The following is an 18,934-nucleotide window of genomic DNA, read 5'->3' as shown; positions in this document are numbered from 1 at the left end:
GGGAAAGCAAGAGGAGGGCAATCCACATGTAACTGCAGTGCAGTGGGTTGGGATGGAACGGCGCTGCGGGGCGAGTGTCAACAACAGCTGAAGAGGTCAGCGCCTCTGGACCGACAGCCTGGTCCCTGCGTGACGGCACGGAGGAGGGCGGCCTGCCACCTGCTCACCCACCCAGTACGGTCCTGTGAGCAAGAAATACCCCTCAGTTACACAGGGGTTTACACAGTTGAAATTTTGTCTATTTCCTACAGTAATTAGTCTACCCAAACTCATACAATAAGCATGGAGAAAATTGTTAAAATATAAAGCACACAGTTAATAGTGGTCATCTCTGGGAGGTGTTTACAGGCTAGGACTTTGTGATTTTCACTTTTTATTTTATCTTGTTCAAATGAAGAAAAAATATAATAAAAGGCATGCAAAAAAGTCCCACAATTTAAAAGAGCAAAACAAAGCAATATATATTCCATATAAAAAATTTTAACACGCAGTGCCAAATAGTCTGCTTAAATCTTCAAGTATGCTCTTTTACAAAAAGGTAATTTAGCTGTGTCAGGGAAATGTTTGAGGATTTTGAAGCTTATTGATTGGAACAAGGGCCTACCATATAGCTCAGGGAACTCTGTTCAATGTTATGTGGCAGCCTGGGTGGGAGGGGCCTTTGGAGGAGAATGGATACATGTATACGTGTGGCTGAGTCCCTTGCTTTTCACCCGAAACTATCACAACATTGTTTGTTAATCGGCTATACTCCAATACAAAATAAAAAGTTAAAAAGCCTAGTGTTGGAAGATTAAAAGGCAAAAAGACATTGGGTATACTTATTACTCAGAAAGTTTCTACCAGTGAGGGAATGGAAGAACTGACTTAAGTGAAGCAGGTAACATCATCCTTATTTTGCAGACAAAAATGATGGAGACGCTTAGAAAGATGAAGTGACTGATCTCCTGTCACACAGTTAGAGGCAACTCTGGACCTTAAGATAGAAATTCTAACTCCAAATACAGCTCTTTCTTTTTCCTTTTTTTTTTTTTTTTTTTAATGATGTTTAAAGGAAATCATCAACCAGACCTTAAAAGAAATAGAAATGCTCATTACAGATTAATTTTCTTTCATTGGATTTAAAATAAAATGGACATTTAGATGAAAAGTCTAACATTATGCTCAGTATGCAGTGTTTTCACAAGAGAGCAGATTAATAATCTAGCATCACTGCTGCTGCTGCTAAGTCACTTCAGTCGTGTCCAACTCTGTGCGACCCCATAGATGGCAGCCCACCAGGCTCCCCTGTCCCTGGGATTCTCCAGGCAAGAATACTGGAGTGGGTTGACATTTCCTTCTCCAGTGCATGAAAGTGAAAAGTGAAAGTGAAGTAACTCAGTCGTGTCCGACTCTTCGCGACCCCATGGACTGCCGCCTACCAGGCTCCTCCATCCATGGGATTTTCCAGGCAAGAGTACTGGAGTGGGGTGCCATTGCCTTCTCCGAATCAGGTTAGGTTCATTTAACCATATGTCTAGGGCTTCCCTGGTGGCTCAGTGGTAAAGAATCTGCCTGTCAATGCAGGAGATGTGGATTTGATCCCCGGGTCAGGAAGATCCCTTGGAGAAGGAAATGGCAACCCACTCCAGTATTCTTGCCTGGAAAATCCCCCAGACAGAGGAGCCTGGTGGGCTACAGTCCAAGGGGTCGCAGGAGTCAGAAACTACCACCAATCATATGTCTAGACTCTGGGTTTTTCTTCTTCTGAGAAATCTTTGTTAATTCTCACTAAGAGCCAAAACAGGGAAGTTGGCATTATGGCAGGTACTTAGTACACAGTCCAAACCCAAAGAACAAGGGAAATCTGCAAGGTGAGAGAAGGGAGTTCTCAGGTTGGGGAGGGATCAGCCAAAGAAAGGGAAAGGAAGGCTTTAACCCTCCTATGAAGGAACTTTTTCCAACTACTGATATTCTTCCATTGTCATATCCCCGCTCCCCACCTTGATTATTCACTAGGCATTAGTTGCCAGCGTTTGACTGTGATCATCAGCCTTAGAGATATTTGCCCACACCCTAAATACCTCCAGTCCATGAATGAAGAGCAGGCCTGGGGGAAGAATTGAGGGCAACAATAAAGTCGAGTTGGCCTTTCACTTGCAAAGTTAGATGGGCCAAGGGTATTAGGAAAGCTTCAGACTCTCACTCAGCACGGAGACTGAGTTAAAGTAGCTTAGGAGAAGCTGCTCCAGTCAGCAGAGCTGGACTTGAAAGAAATTCAAATACAATGAGAGTCCCTTGGACTGCAAGGGGATCCAACCAGTCCATCCTAAATGAAATCAACCCTGAGTATTCATTGGAAGGACTGATGCTGAAGCTGAAGCTCCAATACTTTGGCCACCTGATGGGAAGAACTGACTCATTGGAAAAGACCCTGATGTTGGGGAAGATTGGAGGCAGGAGGAGAATGGGACGACAGAGGATGAGATGGTTGGATGGCATCATTGACTCAGTGGACGTGAATTTGAGCAAGCTCCAGGAGATAGTGAAGGACGAGGAAGCCTGGTGTGCTGCAGTCCATGGGGTTGCAAAGAGTAGGGCACGACTTAGTGACTGAACAGTATGTAAGATTGTGTTGTTTAAAACAAGGAACTGAATGAGGATATTGGCCAAAAACCTAGTTCTTAGCCAGTCCCAGATCCTTATCAACTTTTACTTAAATTTGATATTCAGGGTTTTTTTTGTTTTGTTTTGTTTTTGTAGTCTGCTTTTAAGTGGTAGTGGGTTTGGAAAAAATTGGAGGCAAGCCTCTCTGACTAAATTTGCTCTCTCTAGTTAACAAGTGTGGAGAGATTCATTAAAATTAAATAATTACCGGACATCTATCAGGGCAACTTTGTTGTGTGCTTTGAGAAGTATAGGGAAGTAGTAACTAATTAACTACTTTAAAAACAAGATGTGAATATATTGGCAAAGCCAGAATTTTGTTAAATACTTTAAACGCTGTACTCTACTGATGCAAAATGGGGACTAAGAATTGGGTAAATTAATTTCGATAAAATTACTTTGTGATAAGCATTTATTAATATTTCCCTAGCCCTAAGATACTGCCTAAACCTCTGGTCATTTTCCCAACCCCTCAGCTGTTGTTTACAATTCAGAAAATTCTTCAAGAGGAAAACGGTCGAATGCTGTGTTGAGGATCTCCTTCTCTCCCCTTAAGTTCTTGCTCCCTTCATAACATTCAATCCCTTTAAACAGATTTTTTTTCTAGTTCCTCTAGTTGTTTTCAGACTGATGGTTGATCTAATACTGTATGCTGGAGACAACTTTCTGGGCCTCAGTATTCTTTTTTTCTCCCTAGATTGCATGTTTATTTATATTTATTGGGATATAGCTGCTTTACAATGTCGTGTTAGTTCCTGCTATACAAGACAGTGGATTGGCTCTGTGTATACATACATCCCCTCCCTCTTGGACTCCTTCCCACCCCTCTAGGTCAACACAGAGCACCGAGCTGAGCTCCCTGGGAAGCTTCCCACTAGCTATATTATGCAGGTATCATACAAAGGAACAAAGTTGAGCCTCAGTGTTCTTGAAGGTAGCACACTGTCATGTACCGGGAAAAAATATTTGAGGCAGATATATATGATGTAAAAAATTTGGCCCTCTTCCTTAGTAAATGTGTGACCTAGGATAACATGTTTATCTCTTCTACATTTATGTTTTTCTTAATTAAATGATACAAATGATAATCTCTACTTCACAGGGTTTTTGAAGGTTAAATAAAGTCCATAAATGTTCAACATAATGTCTAGAACACTATTTATAGATGATAAGTATTTTTGTTCTTAATCAAGAAAAGAGTTAATATTTCACAATACAGGGCTGCTTAAAAGAATATAATGTGATTATTTATATAAAACTTTTTATAGCTTGTAAAGTACCACAGAAATAAAAACAGTGTGAAGTGTATTGATTGATGTTGTGTGGTAGGGTGTGCGCATGCTCAGTTGCTCAGTCCTGTCCGACTCTTGTGACCCCATGGACTGTAGCCTGCCAGGGTCCTCGTCCATGGAGTTCTCCAGGCAAGAATACTGGAGTGGGTTGTCATTTCCTCCTCCAGGGGATCTTCCTGAGTCAGGGATCCAACCTGAGTCTCCTGCACTGGCAGGCGGGTTCCTTACCGCTGAACCGCCTGGAAAGCCCTCTGTGTGTAGGCAGTGTGCTCAATGCTTCCGTGCATCATGTCATTCAGTATTTATAATGAGCATGTTAAGTTGGAACTCTTATTACCATTATTTTACAAATAAGGAAACTGAGGTTAGGAAGGATTATGTGACTTTTCCAAGGTTAGATAATGAGATTGCTGAGACCTAACCACTACGCCACCAGGGAACATCAAGGTTAGATAATGACAGGCAAAGAAACCAGGGTTTTAACCCCACTTTGACCAACTCAAAACCTAGAGTTCTTCACTCCTGTTTTAATCTCACAAAGCTACATTTCTCTTTCCTAACTGAGGGGGAAAATGTTAGCTTTTCAGAAACTTGCACAGAAGCTGGAATCTAGTAGGTAGCCAGTAAATATTTAGACTTACTGATATCCATGCCAATAAAATCTACAACACAGCAGTAATAGAAATGACAATTTAGGAAGAGGACTTCTAATTTTGTCTTTAACTTCTGCCATGGAAGTGAAAATTAGGATGAATTAATATAAACTGAGAGTGAGAACAAGTTAAGAATTTAATCATTAACAGAAATTCTGATCCATGTTCTAGAAAACAGCTCTTATTGCCATCTGCTGCTACTGCTGCTAAGTTACCTCAGTCGTGTCCGACTGTGTGTGACCCCATAGACGGCAGCCCACCAGACTGCCCCATCCCTGGGATTCTCCAGGCAAGAACACTGGAGTGGGTTGCCATTTCCTTCTCCAGTGCATGAAAGTAAAAAGTAAAAGTGAAGTCGCTGGATCCCCAAAATTATCAATCAAAAAAGGGCTGTGGATGTATGTTGCTCCTCAGTTTAACAAAATCTGTTGTATCTTAGCAAATACTTAAATGGAGAGAAACACTTGAGAATTGGTAGTGGAATCTTGTGAGGTTTTACTTAACACCTGATGTGAGAGTGGACTCATTGGAAAAGACCCTGATGCTGGGAAAGATTGAAGGCAGGAAGAGAAGGGGGTGACAAAGGATGAGATGGTTAGATGTCATCACTGACTCAATGGACATGTGAGTTTGAACAAACTGCGGGAGGTGGTAAAGGACAGGGAAGCCTGGTGTGCTGCAGCCCATGGGGTTGCAAAGAGTTGGACACAACTTCGTGACTAAACGACAACAATTTGGATTTTCAGAGACAAATGCCTGATATGTAGAAATACAAAGTTCCTAACTAAAAAAATAAAAAGACAACCCCCCCCCCCCAAAAAAAAAGTGGCTGCAGCCTGGATTTATGCTGCACTTTTCATTGTACTTACATGTGAGTCACTTTACTTAAATTGTAGAAGGAATGTGATTCCAGCTGCTGCAGAGTTGCATCTATTGACAAGTAGCTGAATGTCACAAAAGTAAAAGACAAAGTAGAAAGTTAGTAAGGTCATGAACTGCAAACATACCATTAATTCTGATGTAACTGCTTTGTCAGGGGCATCCCAGGTCATGAAACAGGTACAACCCTCATGATTTCTCCCTAATTATGTTAAAAGTAGTTACGACTACTTTTTTTAGATCCTGTTTTATCTAAAAGTTTACCAATTCATTGGTCTTACTCATTTTTCAGGTTTCATTGAACTGATACTTCCTTTAGAATCTTTCCCCAAATTTCCTGATTAGGTCAAATTTCTCACAGGATAGCCTCATGGCACCACGAACTTCTCCTTCCACTAATTATCACAGTGAAACTTTGCAAGTGCTTGGATGATATTTGATTTATGTTGTCTCATTAGACAGCCAGTTCTCTGAAATGGAGAACTGAGCCTGGTGTCTGATGAACACTGAATGTTGAGTACCTTTCATATTGCTTGTCTTGTAGTAGACTTCCAATAAATATGTAATTAAGTGAATGAATGAGTAAATGAATGAATAGGCTAGTTACTCAAAATAGAAAGTGAAAGACAGCAGAATAGAATACACAAATGAATAAGAAGCGTCTTTAATGGAGTACCTAACAGCATGAGAGTAGAGATGTAGTTTCAAAGATGAGACTTCTTTCATCTTTCAAAGATAGAGACTTCCCTGATGGCTCAGAGGGTCAAGCGTCTCTCTGTGATGCAGGAGACCCGGGTTCGATCCCTGGGTCAGGAAGATCCCTGGGAGAAGGAAATGGCAACCCACTCCAGTACTCTAGCCTGGAAAATCCCATGGACGGAGGAGCCTGGTAGGCTGCAGTCCATGGGGTCGCAAAGAGTCGGACACAACTGAGAGACTTCACTTTCACTTTTCAAAGGTGAAGAAAAAGCTACCATTCTCTATTGGAGCATTCCATGCAGTGGTGGCTGTATACTCTCTCAAGACTTTGCTTTTTTATTTTGATGAGGCTGAAAACTCAAGGTTGGTTTTGAACTTTGTAAAGGAAAGGCAACACAAAGTTCTAAGTACTTTAAAAAAAAAAAAACAAACAACTCATGAAGAATACACAAGGGATGATATTTCAGATAGTCTCCTTAAATTCCATTCCGTAATAAGAATGACTAATGCAGCCAGATTCAAGGACTGCCTGTTCCTGAGAGGCATTTCTATGAGATCTGGGAAAATTAATGATTAATAGACGGTGCCCACCTGTATGTGGAGCCAAGCTTCTCAACCTTGGCCACACAGCTGAACTATCTGGGAGGCTTTTGAAACATGTCTTAAGACTCGGTCCAGAATAATTAATTCAGAGTATATAAGGGATGGTCAAATACTTTTATTTTTAAAAAGGTTCCCAGATGACTCTAAGGTATGTGCATGCGTGCTCAGTCATGTGTGAGTCTGTACAACACTATGGACTGTACCCCAACAGGCTCCTCTGTCCATGGGATTCTCCAGGCAAGAACACTGGGTGGGGAGCCATGCCCTCCTCCAGGGGATCTTCCTGACCCTGGGATCAAACCCATGTCTCCTGCGTCTCCTGCATTGGCAGGACGTTTCTTTACCACTGTGCCACCTGGGAAGCCCCTCTAAGGTACAAGGCAAGGTTAAAAACCCCTGGAGTATAGTTTGAGTTGAATCTGCCAGTAAAATGTTTTCATTAATGCGCTGCTTCTAAGAGGAGTGCTGACTGTTCCATCTGAGCTTTTATCACTGGTGGTGTGAGTATTCTAAGGGTCCTGTCCTTTCCGTCTCGAGTTATCTACTCTCTAGCCAGTAATCCTTTGATTTGTCGGGTCTCCCAAGCCCTTGCCACTTGTGGATAACATTACATAAATTATTTTGATCCAAATGTCATATCTCTGACAGAGAGGAAACCATTGAGGATGTTGAAAAGAATTTATTGTGTAGACATTATGGGGATTTAAGGTGGGTGAAGCTGAGCAATCTGAGGGACAAGCTTAATTACGAAGGTAGCAAACTTGTTTTCTTAACTTTGCATCCTATCCATTGCTCCAGTATTTCTCCTGAATTTCTTAGTTTAGGAGGGGCAAAGCTTTCTAAAGGTTTTAGTCATTCAGCTCGTGTCATAATAAATGAAGTTCCAATTTCTCCAACTGTATGATACCTCCTTAGAGGGCTGCCATAGCTTGGTTGCAAAGACAACACATAGGAACCATTTATTCAGTGGGATAAAAGCAATGATTCCCTAACAGCTTGTCCTGTTTTTATAATCAGGAAAAATCAGATCCAACCTCTTCCTCAAATTTCTTCTTAGCATGTAAGTTGTATGTAATCACTAGGGTAACCATATCGTCTATCATCCAAAATAGGATATTTTTGTGAGTTAAAAAATGGTACTATTAATACTTAAGTCAGCATAATAGGTGGGACAGTGTACTGTTCCAGACAAACCTCCTGCTGACCTCTCTCCTCCCCTGAGATGTGATGGCTCCCTGACTGTTCTCTGTGCTGTGTGCTTAGTCGCTCAGTCGTGTCGGACTCTTTCGACCCCATAGACCGTAGCCTGCCAGGCTCCTCTGTCCATGGGACTTTTTATGTGTGTGTGTATGCTTTCATTCAAGAAATATACATTGAACATTTACTTTATATGTTAGTAAATGGGCACTGAGCTTCTAGGAACTCACAGTAGTGAGAGATACACACTGGTAAATGGGATTAACACGTGGAGTGATAAATTCTCTGATGGGATTCCGGGCATGCTTAATCCGGACTGGAGAATCTCAGCACAGACTCCTTGGAGGAATCTTCCTCAGGACCTTCAGATCTGCCTGGACATCCTGAACATCTCAGTTAACCTTCCTTCTTTTATTGTCCATCATTTTATTTTAAACCTTCTCAAATTTCTAACCCTGCCCATTCTACCCTCAGTATGAGTAGATAATCTTTTTAATAATTTGTAGAAAAGATCAAAACCTTGAGTCGAGAGTTTCTGGAATTCCCCTCCAAGAGGCCTATTAATTTACCTGCCTCTGCCCACCTCATACTACGACTCTCTTATTACAGCACCACAGATGCCCATCTTCCTGCAGGTCAACCCTCTATTTGGATGCCATTCCCTCCTGCCTCCCGAGGGACCTCATACTCTTAAAATAATTGTCTTTCTTCAGTTTTTTTTTAGCCTCTCTGATGCCTTTCCCTGGTCACGTTACTTCTACCTGTTTGTGACTCTCAAGTTTCAATCTCTACCCAAATCTCTCCCCAGTTCCCCTACATACCTGGGATTTCCAGCTCTAAGGTCCTTAGTCTGCTTCAATACCCAAATCCCCTCCTGAATTAACATATTTATTGATTATGTTTTTGCTTCCTGAATTAACATATTTATTTATCATGCTTTTGCTTCCTTGTCTATTTCTTTTCATTTGAATGTAAACTCCACAGGTGCACGGTTCCTTGTCCATTTGTTTCCTGAGGCATCCCAGTCACTTAGACCAGCAGTTGATATATACCAGGGAATGAATAAATATTTCTTGAATGAACTGATGAAAACTGATACCCTGATGTCTACTAGATAGAGCTGCTTGATGCCTCCAAGGCACCTCCAATGCCCTGTGCCCCAAACTGAATTCCTGACGTATCCCCTGCCCCTCCATAGCAGATGCACAGAAAACTTCTCTGCCTTGGCAAACGTGCTCGTCAACCACACACAGGTCCCAGTCAGAAACAGCAATGAAATTCTCCACCTCCAAGTCAACCAACTTTTGTTCTCTTCTCCCTTATTTTTCAAACCTAGCCACTTTTTTTTAAATTACGGCTCAAGCCATCCCCATTCCGTCTGTCATCCGCATTCAGCCTGCCACCCCTCTCGCTGGGCACTGAGTCAACCTCCTCACTAGCTTCCTGCCTCCAATTTGCTCCACTTCCACCCATTTTCCACAGCACAGACAGAGCATGTTTCTAAAACATCTGATCTGTCACTTCCCAGATTTCATATTTTCTAAAACATCTGTTTTAGCATATTTCTAAAACATCTGATCTGTCACTTCCCTGTATATAGTCATCCTGTGGCTTAGTCCTTAGGGGAGATTTCAAACTCCTTAGGGGAGATTTCAAAAGATTCACAAAGCCCTGTCCTCACTTACGTCCCAGTTTTATTCTTCTCTACTGTTCCCACTTTGAGACTAAGCTCCAGCTTCCACAAACTTATTTTTAATTTCATTGACAGCCATTTTTTCTTCTTCTTCGACTTATCTTTCCCTCATCTGTTTTTGTTTTTTGTTTTTTCCCCAGACAATAGAGATCACAAATTAGGCACCATTTCCTCCAGGAAGCCTACCCTGACCACACCCCCTATCGAGGTAACAGACTTCTCACATGAGTTCCTAGGTCACCCTAGAACTGACTCCATCATGGCACTTACTACTCTCTTAGGAAGGAAACTGGAGGTTCCGTGAGTATTGTCATCTATTGTATATGACACATCTAGCAAAGTGCCAGGCGCAAAGTAGGGCTCAATAACTATTTACTGAATGAATGAGTGAATATAGCCAAGTAGAGACACTAATGGCTTCCCTGGTGGCTCAGACGGTAAAGCGTCTGCCTACAAAGCCGGAGACCTGGTTTTAATCCCTGGGTTGGGAAGATCTGGAGAAGGAAATGGCAACCCACTCCAGTATTCTTGCCTGGAAAATCCCATGGATGGAGGAGCCTGGGAGGCTACAGTCCATGGGGTCACAAAGTGTTGGACTTAAGGGCTTCCCTGGTAGCTCAGCTGGTAAAGAATCTGCCTGCAATGCAGGAGACCCTGGTACAATTGCTGGGTTAGGAAGATCTGCAGGAGAAGAGGTAGTCTACCCACTCCAATATTCTTGGGCTTCCCTTGTGGCTCTGACGGTAAAAAAAAAAAATCCATCTGTCAGTGTAGACTCACCAATTTTAACAACTGTACCAGCCTTGTGGGGGAGGTTGATAATGTGGAAGAGTGTGCGTGGCAGGGGGCAGAGAGTATACGGCAACTTTCGGTACCTTCCCCTCAGTTTTGCTGTAAACTTAAAACTGCTCTACAGTGTATTTAAAGAAAGAAAGAAAGAAATCTATAATATAGCCCTGAACTGTAGGAACAAGTCAGAGCTAGAGATAGTCCTTTAAGAATTAGTTGCGTTAGGTAACAGTGAGTCCAAAGGCGAGAGAGAGTTCATTCAAGGGGCAGAGGGCATAGAGCAATTAGGACAAAATAAACAAAGGACTGGTATGTAAGGATCTGAATGAGATAGGAAGCCAGGAAAGGAGACAGGGGGAGGAGTCAGGGTAAGATGTTAAAAAGACGGAGGGAACAACAGCATGAAAACCAAAGAAGACATGCATTTGAAAAAAAGGAAGGGCTGGTAGGAAAAAAACCAAGCTGCAGAGACGTTCAGCTGGGGTGGCTCCTCAGCGTCAGCACTACTGATATTTTGGTCTGGATCATGCTTGGTTGTATGTAGGGTGTCCTACGCCTTATAGGGTATTGAGCAGATCCTTCAACTCAGCCCTCAGATCCTGGTTAGCACCCCTCTCTCCAGCTGTGACAACTAAAAACCACAACTGCCCCTGAAATGACACACGAGACAATAAGTGGTCATGAACTGACTAATTTTAGCCAGAGACCACGCAGGCTGCTCCTGGCGGTGTTGTTACTGGTGTCCCTGGATTATCTGTGCTGCTTGTCAGAATCAATGACTTAAAATAAAAACCTGGCTCATTTCGTACACAGATACACTCGTCAGTGCAACATGGAAGCTCTTTTTCTCCTCACTCTTGAGTGTACAGCAGTTTGGTTTTCTATGATTAAGAATTATTTTTAGTTCTTTTTTTTAAGTGAGAAGTCTGAAATCATTGACTACATTTATGAGAAAATGTTAACATTTGTACTGGTGGTGAAAAGAGAATCAAGAATTGGTAATGAGGATAGATAGATTCGAGAGATATATATTTGTTTTTGGGAGAGATTTCTGGCTAAGGTTTTGCCATGTATCAAAATATATTGACATACGCTAAGAATTAGTAAGTTCTTAACACCCAAAGGTACTTAAATTTGCTTTAGGTTTAAAAAAATCATCTAGGGATTAGGGGGTGGAGATGCAGCAAAATCAAACAAACACCTCGTACATAAACTTCATTTTCATACTGAAAATGTAGACATCATTGCCTTACGTAAGTGCAATATTTAACAGGTGTGTTTCTTGATAGAACTCCATTAGAAAACTCCATATCACAATTGCAAACATCTTTTTATATTAGAAAAATGTGACTTACATCCTGGAAATATTGGGCAGATTTGAGAACGCACGACTGGGAATGGTTTTCAGATGAGTCTCTATAAACTTCCTATAAAAAAAAAAGTGACACAGAGTTCCAAACCATTAGATTTTTCTAGTAACCCGCCCTAATTATACAGAACACATTATTAGATGCATGACAGTCATTACAATATATATTTTATCATACGTCATCAACAAAAATAATACTCGATGAAAAGCAAATAATTTTCTCCCCAAAAAAACAAGAATTAAGAGATTCAAAGGCAGAAAATAAACTTCAGACATTGCCTTCTAATTTGCAGTAAACTGGTGTGCCTTGTATAACATCATAATCTGTTAACAGAAGGGCAACGTAATATATTCATAAGTTTATTAGGACTACTGAATTCTTTGTCAATAAAAAATTCTTGAAATGCCACCAGAGTATTATTAACAGTATACTAAGAGGATTAAAAATAGTGGTATGATTATAACTTTTTGCCCAAGCAAAGCTTTATTCAATCATTACCTTGATCTTATCATGAATTTGCTGCAATTTGGAAATAAATGACTAACAAGGAGCTAATACTTCAGAGGATCATGGTGTCTTAGTTGCATATGCAAACTACTGGGTGTGGCTTTTCTTCCTGTTTGATTTTTGATACTTTTCAGAAGATTGAGACTGGTTTTCCTGTGCAATGAGACACCTTGATGCATTCTAGCGTGTCTCTCCACCTGGACCCTCCACTGTCTACTCCCTTTCTTTGTTATGGAGCTTCCCTGGTGGCTCAGCTGGTAAAGAATCTGCCTGCAATTTGGGAGACCTGGGTTCGGTCCCTGGGTTGGGATGATCCCCTGGAGAAGGGAAAGGCTACCCGCCCCAGTATTCTGGCCTGGAGAATTCCATGGACTGTGTAGTCCAGTCCATGGGGTCACAAAGAGTCGGACACGACTGAATGACTTTCACTTCACTTTTTCTTTGTTATGGCAACCGCTTGAATTCTGTATGGAAAAAGATGTACCTGTTGTCCTAACTCAGTTTGCAAAAAGCCAGTGCACATGCTTATTATCTTCTTCGTGGGTTTGTTTTTGCCATTTGCATGTTGGTAAAGCTTTTTTAAAGCTATTAGACTGAAATTGTGTATTTTTCCTTCTAGGCTGCAGGGTGATTTCTCAATACTTGATTTCCTTGATCTCCGTAGTCTTTGAACTACGAATTTTTGCAGTGATTAAAATGTATTTAGAAATTCTGGTGTCTGGTTCTGTCTGACTGGAGCCTGGAAGTCCCCTACCTCCCTCCTAACAATAAATAAAAAGCTAGACAGACAGAAAAATCGATAACTCTTTTTAGATCTGTGGGGGAGGGGAAGATAGGACAAACCACAGTCCCCAGGACAGGAGAGATAAACAGGAGTCGGCACTTCTCAGAGCAGAGACTCATGAGCAAAAACTGTAGGGGTGGCGGGGGTGGGGGGACCAGTGCCAGGGTACAGATTCATGAAAACCTGAGCTGTGAAATTGCCAGAGGTGCGTGCACACAACTCTGAGAACTGAAAACTCCAGGACAACCTAGTTATAGGTAGACCTTCACCGTTTTGTGAGATTTACCTCCAGGAGTTCCACCAAATATTAAGGAAAAAATCCCTTTGTGCATCTGTCAGAGGAGGGGGAAAAGGAAGCATTTGGAAATTCAGCTGACCCTTGAACACTGGAGGGGATGGTTAGGGGCATCAACTCCCACACTTTAAAACGTCCACGAATAACTTTATTGTTGGCCTTCAGTATGTGTGGTTCTATGCCTGCAGATTCAACCAACCACTGCTGGATCATGTAGGATTGTCGTATTTGTTACAGAAGAAAACCCACAAATGAGGGGACCCAGGCAGTTCAAAGCCATGCTGTTCAAGAGTCAACTGTATATGGGAGCACTCTATTCTTAACAAAGTCTGCCCTCAGGGGAAGCTAGTTATCTACAGCCTGTAGAAGGGAAACAAACTTGAGCTCACTCTGGCTTATTCTGTCCTACCAAGGGGGAGAGGAAATACTGAGAAATGGGAAACTCATGGTCCAGAGGCACAGGCTTAGCAAAAGATCTAATCACGGGACTACAGAGTGGGTTCTCTCCCCTCTCACCACCACCTTACTGACCTGTTTATAGCCATTCTTTTTACCCAGTATGTCCGTCTGTCTATCAAGAAGTAAATCTGTAACTTGCCTAATCAAATCATCAGTAAGGCCAAATTAATTTCTAAAAGGGCCTATTAACTTGAGGGCAGAGAGAGGTGATGTGAATAACAAAAGAGTAGAATGTCAGCCTTTTGCAACATTGGTGATTGGGCATCAAGTGCGATGTGCCTTCATATGAGTCCAGAAATCCAGGGCCTGTAAATTACCTGCACCCCCTCACGGCTCTCCTAATTACACTCTCTCAATTGGACTGATTAAATCCAATTGGTCCAGATCCAAGATTCTAAAGTTATAAAAAAAAAAAAAGAATAACAAGTCATTGCGACTAAAATCTCCCAGTCAAATTGGGCCAAGCCTAAGGAAAACAAAAAGATAAGATACACACCTATTGGGTATCACCTGAAGAGACCCAGTTTTTTGAGCTCAAAGACAGTCTTACTTATAGAGCATGTCCTAAGGCATGGATCTTGAGGGCAAGCTTATCTAAGATTGCACATGCTGCTTGTAGGTCATATGGACCTAATTTGTAACTTGCATTGGCAAAAATTCTGTCTCCAAAAGTAAAGGATCTATGTTTAATTTAAAAAAATTTAAAAGCCCACCAGATGGACTTTGCTGGTGGTCCAGTAACTAACAGTCCATGCTCCCAATGTAGAGGACTTGGGTTTGATTCCTTGTCAGGGAGGGAACTAGATCCCACATGTGGCAATTAAGAGCTCACATCTTGTATCTGAAGAATGCACATGTTGCAGCGAAGCCTGAAGATCTCCTATGTGCCACAGCTAAGACTCTGCACAGCCAAATAAATAAATATTGGAAAAGGAAATTAGAGTAACTATGGTTTCTAAGAAGTTTAATTTGGAGCAGAAATAGCATTTAGATGCAGTTTAAAAGCCTTTGGATTAAAGGTTCAAACAATGTTTATGTTCTTTTCCAATATATGAATTTCTGAAATCTGTAATACACGTTTCTGGGATTCTCTCTTTCTCTTTCACACATGTAAACACACACACAACTACTGAGTTCATTGCAGTTGATAGAGTTCGGAACATACTATCCCAAAACACACTGTGTTGGCATATTGAATATTTTAAGCTGGGGGAATGTGAGAAGCAGGGTGTAGGAAGGATTTTGTGACCCCCTCTATTGCCTCACCCTCTGAAGCAAGTCATAAAACCCTCCTGTGAGAGCTGCCTTCCCAATGCCCAGAGAGAAGCACAGCCTTATGGGGAAGGCAGGGGGATGCTAGGGGATTTGAATGAACAGACTTTGCAGGATTCCCATAGTTTACTAGTCTTAGCCCATACCCCTCCATCCTATCACATTTTCCCACCACTCTTCATCAAAGAGTGGAACACTAGCCTATGATCACTCAGGTTTCATCACTTCTTCAAGTCTCCATTTCTTCGTAAAGCTCCCATGCCATGTAAAACTCATTTTAAACACACCTCTATGCTTTCTTCTTGTTACTCTGTCTTTGGTTACAAAGCCCTAGTTGAGAACCCAGAAGACTAGAAGGAAAATAATTTTTTTTTCTTCACCTAAAGAGTAGAATGTGCTTTAAAAGACAAAATTTTTGAAATGCTCACAAAACAAGATATTCTTCTTGGCCAAATTTCTCACCAAAGAAAACCACCCATATGAATATAATTATAAGAATTACATATCTCAGTGCAACTGTCTTACTAATGATAGAATATGCATGGTGAAAGTAGCTCAGTCATGTCCGACTCTTTGACACCCACGGACTATAGAATCCATGGAATTTTCTAGGCCAGAGTATTAGAATGAGTAGCCTTTCCCTTTTCCAGGGGATCTTCCCAACCTGGGGATTGAAACCAGGTCTCCCGCATTGCAGGTGGATTCTTTACCTGCTGAGCCACAAGTCCTAAGCTATAAGTCTTCACCTAAGATGAAAGTGAATTATCTATTTATTGAATGAACTTAGTTAACAACATGATGATTATAATGCATAAGACTGGTTTCAATAATGTTAAATGAATTAGCAGAAAGGTAGCTGATCATATAAATTGTTGAATTCTATTTGCAGATTGTACATTTTACCTGGATATATTCATAATAGTGTGTACATAATCTGGAAAAATGAACTCATTAATGAATTTAAAAAATATATGTATATATTAACTTTTGGTATAAATTGTCTAGGTCTCCACTCTAAAATTCACCACATGTCTCCTCTTTCTTCCCCAGCTTTTAAAATGTTATTAGCCTGATTTGCACAAAATCATGTAGAAAGAATTTTCTCTCAAAGAATCTATTTCTCTTCTAATAAAGAGCAAATATCATTGGCTAGGACATAACATCTAGCTAATTAAATACTGTAGATATCATATTTATTTACAGAGACTTTGGTCCATTTTTCCCAACAGTTTTAGTATGAACCTCCTGCAGAATAAGTTAGTGTATTGATAATATGTGGATACCTTAGTGACCTCTAGCTCACCCCAGATGTGTGAGCTTCAACCCTTAAGGAGGTTTGATGGTGGTTTTATTAGGGAGTAATTTTGAACAAAGCTAGTGGAGGTGATGGAATTCCAGTTGAGCTATTTCATATCCTGAAAGATGATGCTGATGAAAGTGCTGCACTCAATATGCCAGCAAATTTGGAAAACTCAGCAGTGGCCATAGGACTGGAAAAGGTCAGTTTTCATTCCAATCCCAAAGAAAGGCAATGCCAAAGAATGCTCAAACTATCGCACAATTGCACTCATCTCACACGCTAGTAAAGTAATGCTCAAAATTCTCCAAGCCAGGCTTCAGCAATATGTGAACTGTGAACTTCCAGATGTTCAAGCTGGTTTTAGAAAAGGCAGAGGAACTAGAGATCAAATTGCCAACATCTGCTGGATCATGGAAAAAGCAAGGGAGTTCCAGAAAAACATCTATTTCTGCTTTATTGACTATGCCAAAGCCTTTGATTGTGTGGATCACAATAAACTGTGGAAAATTCTTCCAAGAGATGGGAATACCAGACCACCTGACCTGCCTCTTGAGAAACCTATATGCAGGTCAGGAAGCAACAGTTAGAACTGGACATGGAACAACAGACTGGTTCCAATTAGGAAGAGGAATATGTCAAGGCTGTATATTGTCACCCTGCTTATTTAACTTCTACGCAGACTACATCATGAGAAACGCTGGACTGGAAGAAACACAAGCTGGAATCAAGATTGCAGGGAGAAATATCAATACCTCAGATATGCAGATGACACCACCCTTATGGCAGAAAGTGAAGAGGAACTAAAAAGCCTCTTGATGAAAGTGAAAGAGGAGAGTGAAAAAGTTGGCTTAAAGCTCAACATTCAGAAAACGAAGATCATGGCATCTGGTCCTATCACTTCATGGGAAATAGATGGGGAAACAGTGAAAACAGTGGCAGACTTTATTTTTGGGGGTTCCAAAACCACTGCTGATGGTGATTGCAGCCATGAAATTCAAAGACGCTTACTCCTTGGAAGGAAAGTTATGACCAACCTAGATAGCATATTGAAAAACAGAGACATTACTTTGCCAACAAAAGTCCATCTAGTCAAGGCTATAGTTTTTCCAGTCTATGTATGGATGTGAGAGTTGGACTGTGAAGAAAGCTGAGTGCTGAAGAATGGATGTTTTTCAATTGTGGTGTTGGAGAAGACTCTTGAGAGTCCATTGGACTGCAAGGAGATCCAACCAGTCCATTCTAAAGGAGATCAGTCCTGGGTGTACATTGGAAGGATTGATGCTGAAGCTGACACTCCAGTACTTTGGCCACCTCATGCGAAGAGTTGACTCATTGGAAAAGACTCTGATGTTGGGAGGGATTGGGGGCAGGAGGAGAAGGGGACGACAGAGGATGAGACAGCTGGATGGCATCACCCACTCGATGGACATGAGTTTGAGTCAAATCCGGGAGTTGGTGATGGACAGGAAGGTCTGGCGTGCTGCAATTCATGTGGTCGCAAAGAGTCGGACATGACTGAGTGACTGAACTGAACTGAACTGAATTTTGTAACTAGAGCTAACTGATACATGTTTATCACCAACTTCTTTCTCTTTTTTGTCCCTTCACCTAGGGACATACAGCTGTATATTCTTCCCATTGTCTATATATACAAAAGAAGAGCTTTATTCAAAGAATCTTGTGACACTGTGATATGACCCCTTTAAAAGCAGATGGGAGAGAAAAAAAGCAAATGATTGAAAGGTTGTTGTTGAATCACGCGAAAACACTGGAATTCTTGACCCCGGGAGGAGAAGAATTCAATCCGGGGCCAGAGACAAGGCTTGATCGCTCAGAGCTTTTGTGTAATAAAGTTTTATTAAAGCATAAAGGAGATAGAGAAAGTTTCTGACATAGGCATCGGAAGGGGGCAGAAAGAGTACCCGCTTGCTAGTGTTAGCAAGGAAGTTATATACTCTCCAGTGAATCCAAAGAATGTCTGGAGGTTATAAAGACCTCACCAGACCTACTCCCATAATTTACATTTTAAGATAACAGAATCAGCCAGAAGGTTTAATCCAGAGACTGTCCTCAGGCAGGATACATTATTGTTATATAATCCTAAGGAATATAGAGAAGGAAAAAAAGTTTGTCCTTTCTTCCTCCTTGAGAATTCCAGACCCCTCTCTCCTTGGGGACCCATAGACTCCTTATCAACCTGCCTAGGAAATGACTCTCTCATAATTGTATTTGGCCAAAATATTTTACTTTCAGAATACATTTTAAATATTTTTGGAGAGAAAAATATGTATCTAAGAATATATTCTTTAGACAAAAACATTAGAAAAGCTTCAAGGTGTTACACTATTGTCCAAAGGATTAGCATCAAAATAGTGTTTTATTTTGTAAGAAAACACACCAGCTACTGAAGAGACTCTGCTTTTCTTTTTTTTGCTTTTGATGGTTCAAAATAAGACAATGATTATTCTCTAAAATATAATGAAAAAAACTCAGCTT

General features: G+C 41.1%; 1 protein-coding gene across 1 annotated transcript in view; it reads right to left on the bottom strand.

Annotated features, from left to right (window-relative positions):
• The window catches only part of TSHR (thyroid stimulating hormone receptor), a 150,157-nt gene that overhangs the window by 58,802 nt on the left and 72,421 nt on the right, over positions 1–18,934 (bottom strand). Inside the window, exons 2-3 of the mRNA XM_027552584.1 lie at positions 11,807–11,878; positions 5,461–5,535 (exon numbers count right to left, since the gene is read on the bottom strand). Of these exons, the coding sequence (XP_027408385.1) occupies positions 5,461–5,535; positions 11,807–11,878 (147 nt within the window). The remainder of the gene's footprint in view (positions 1–5,460; positions 5,536–11,806; positions 11,879–18,934) is intronic.

The sequence above is a fragment of the Bos indicus x Bos taurus genome, chromosome 10 (genome assembly GCF_003369695.1).
Source record: "Bos indicus x Bos taurus breed Angus x Brahman F1 hybrid chromosome 10, Bos_hybrid_MaternalHap_v2.0, whole genome shotgun sequence".
NCBI lineage: Eukaryota > Metazoa > Chordata > Mammalia > Artiodactyla > Bovidae > Bos > Bos indicus x Bos taurus.
Note: the sequence above shows the minus strand (reverse complement) of the source record. Positions and strands in the feature narration are given on the sequence as shown.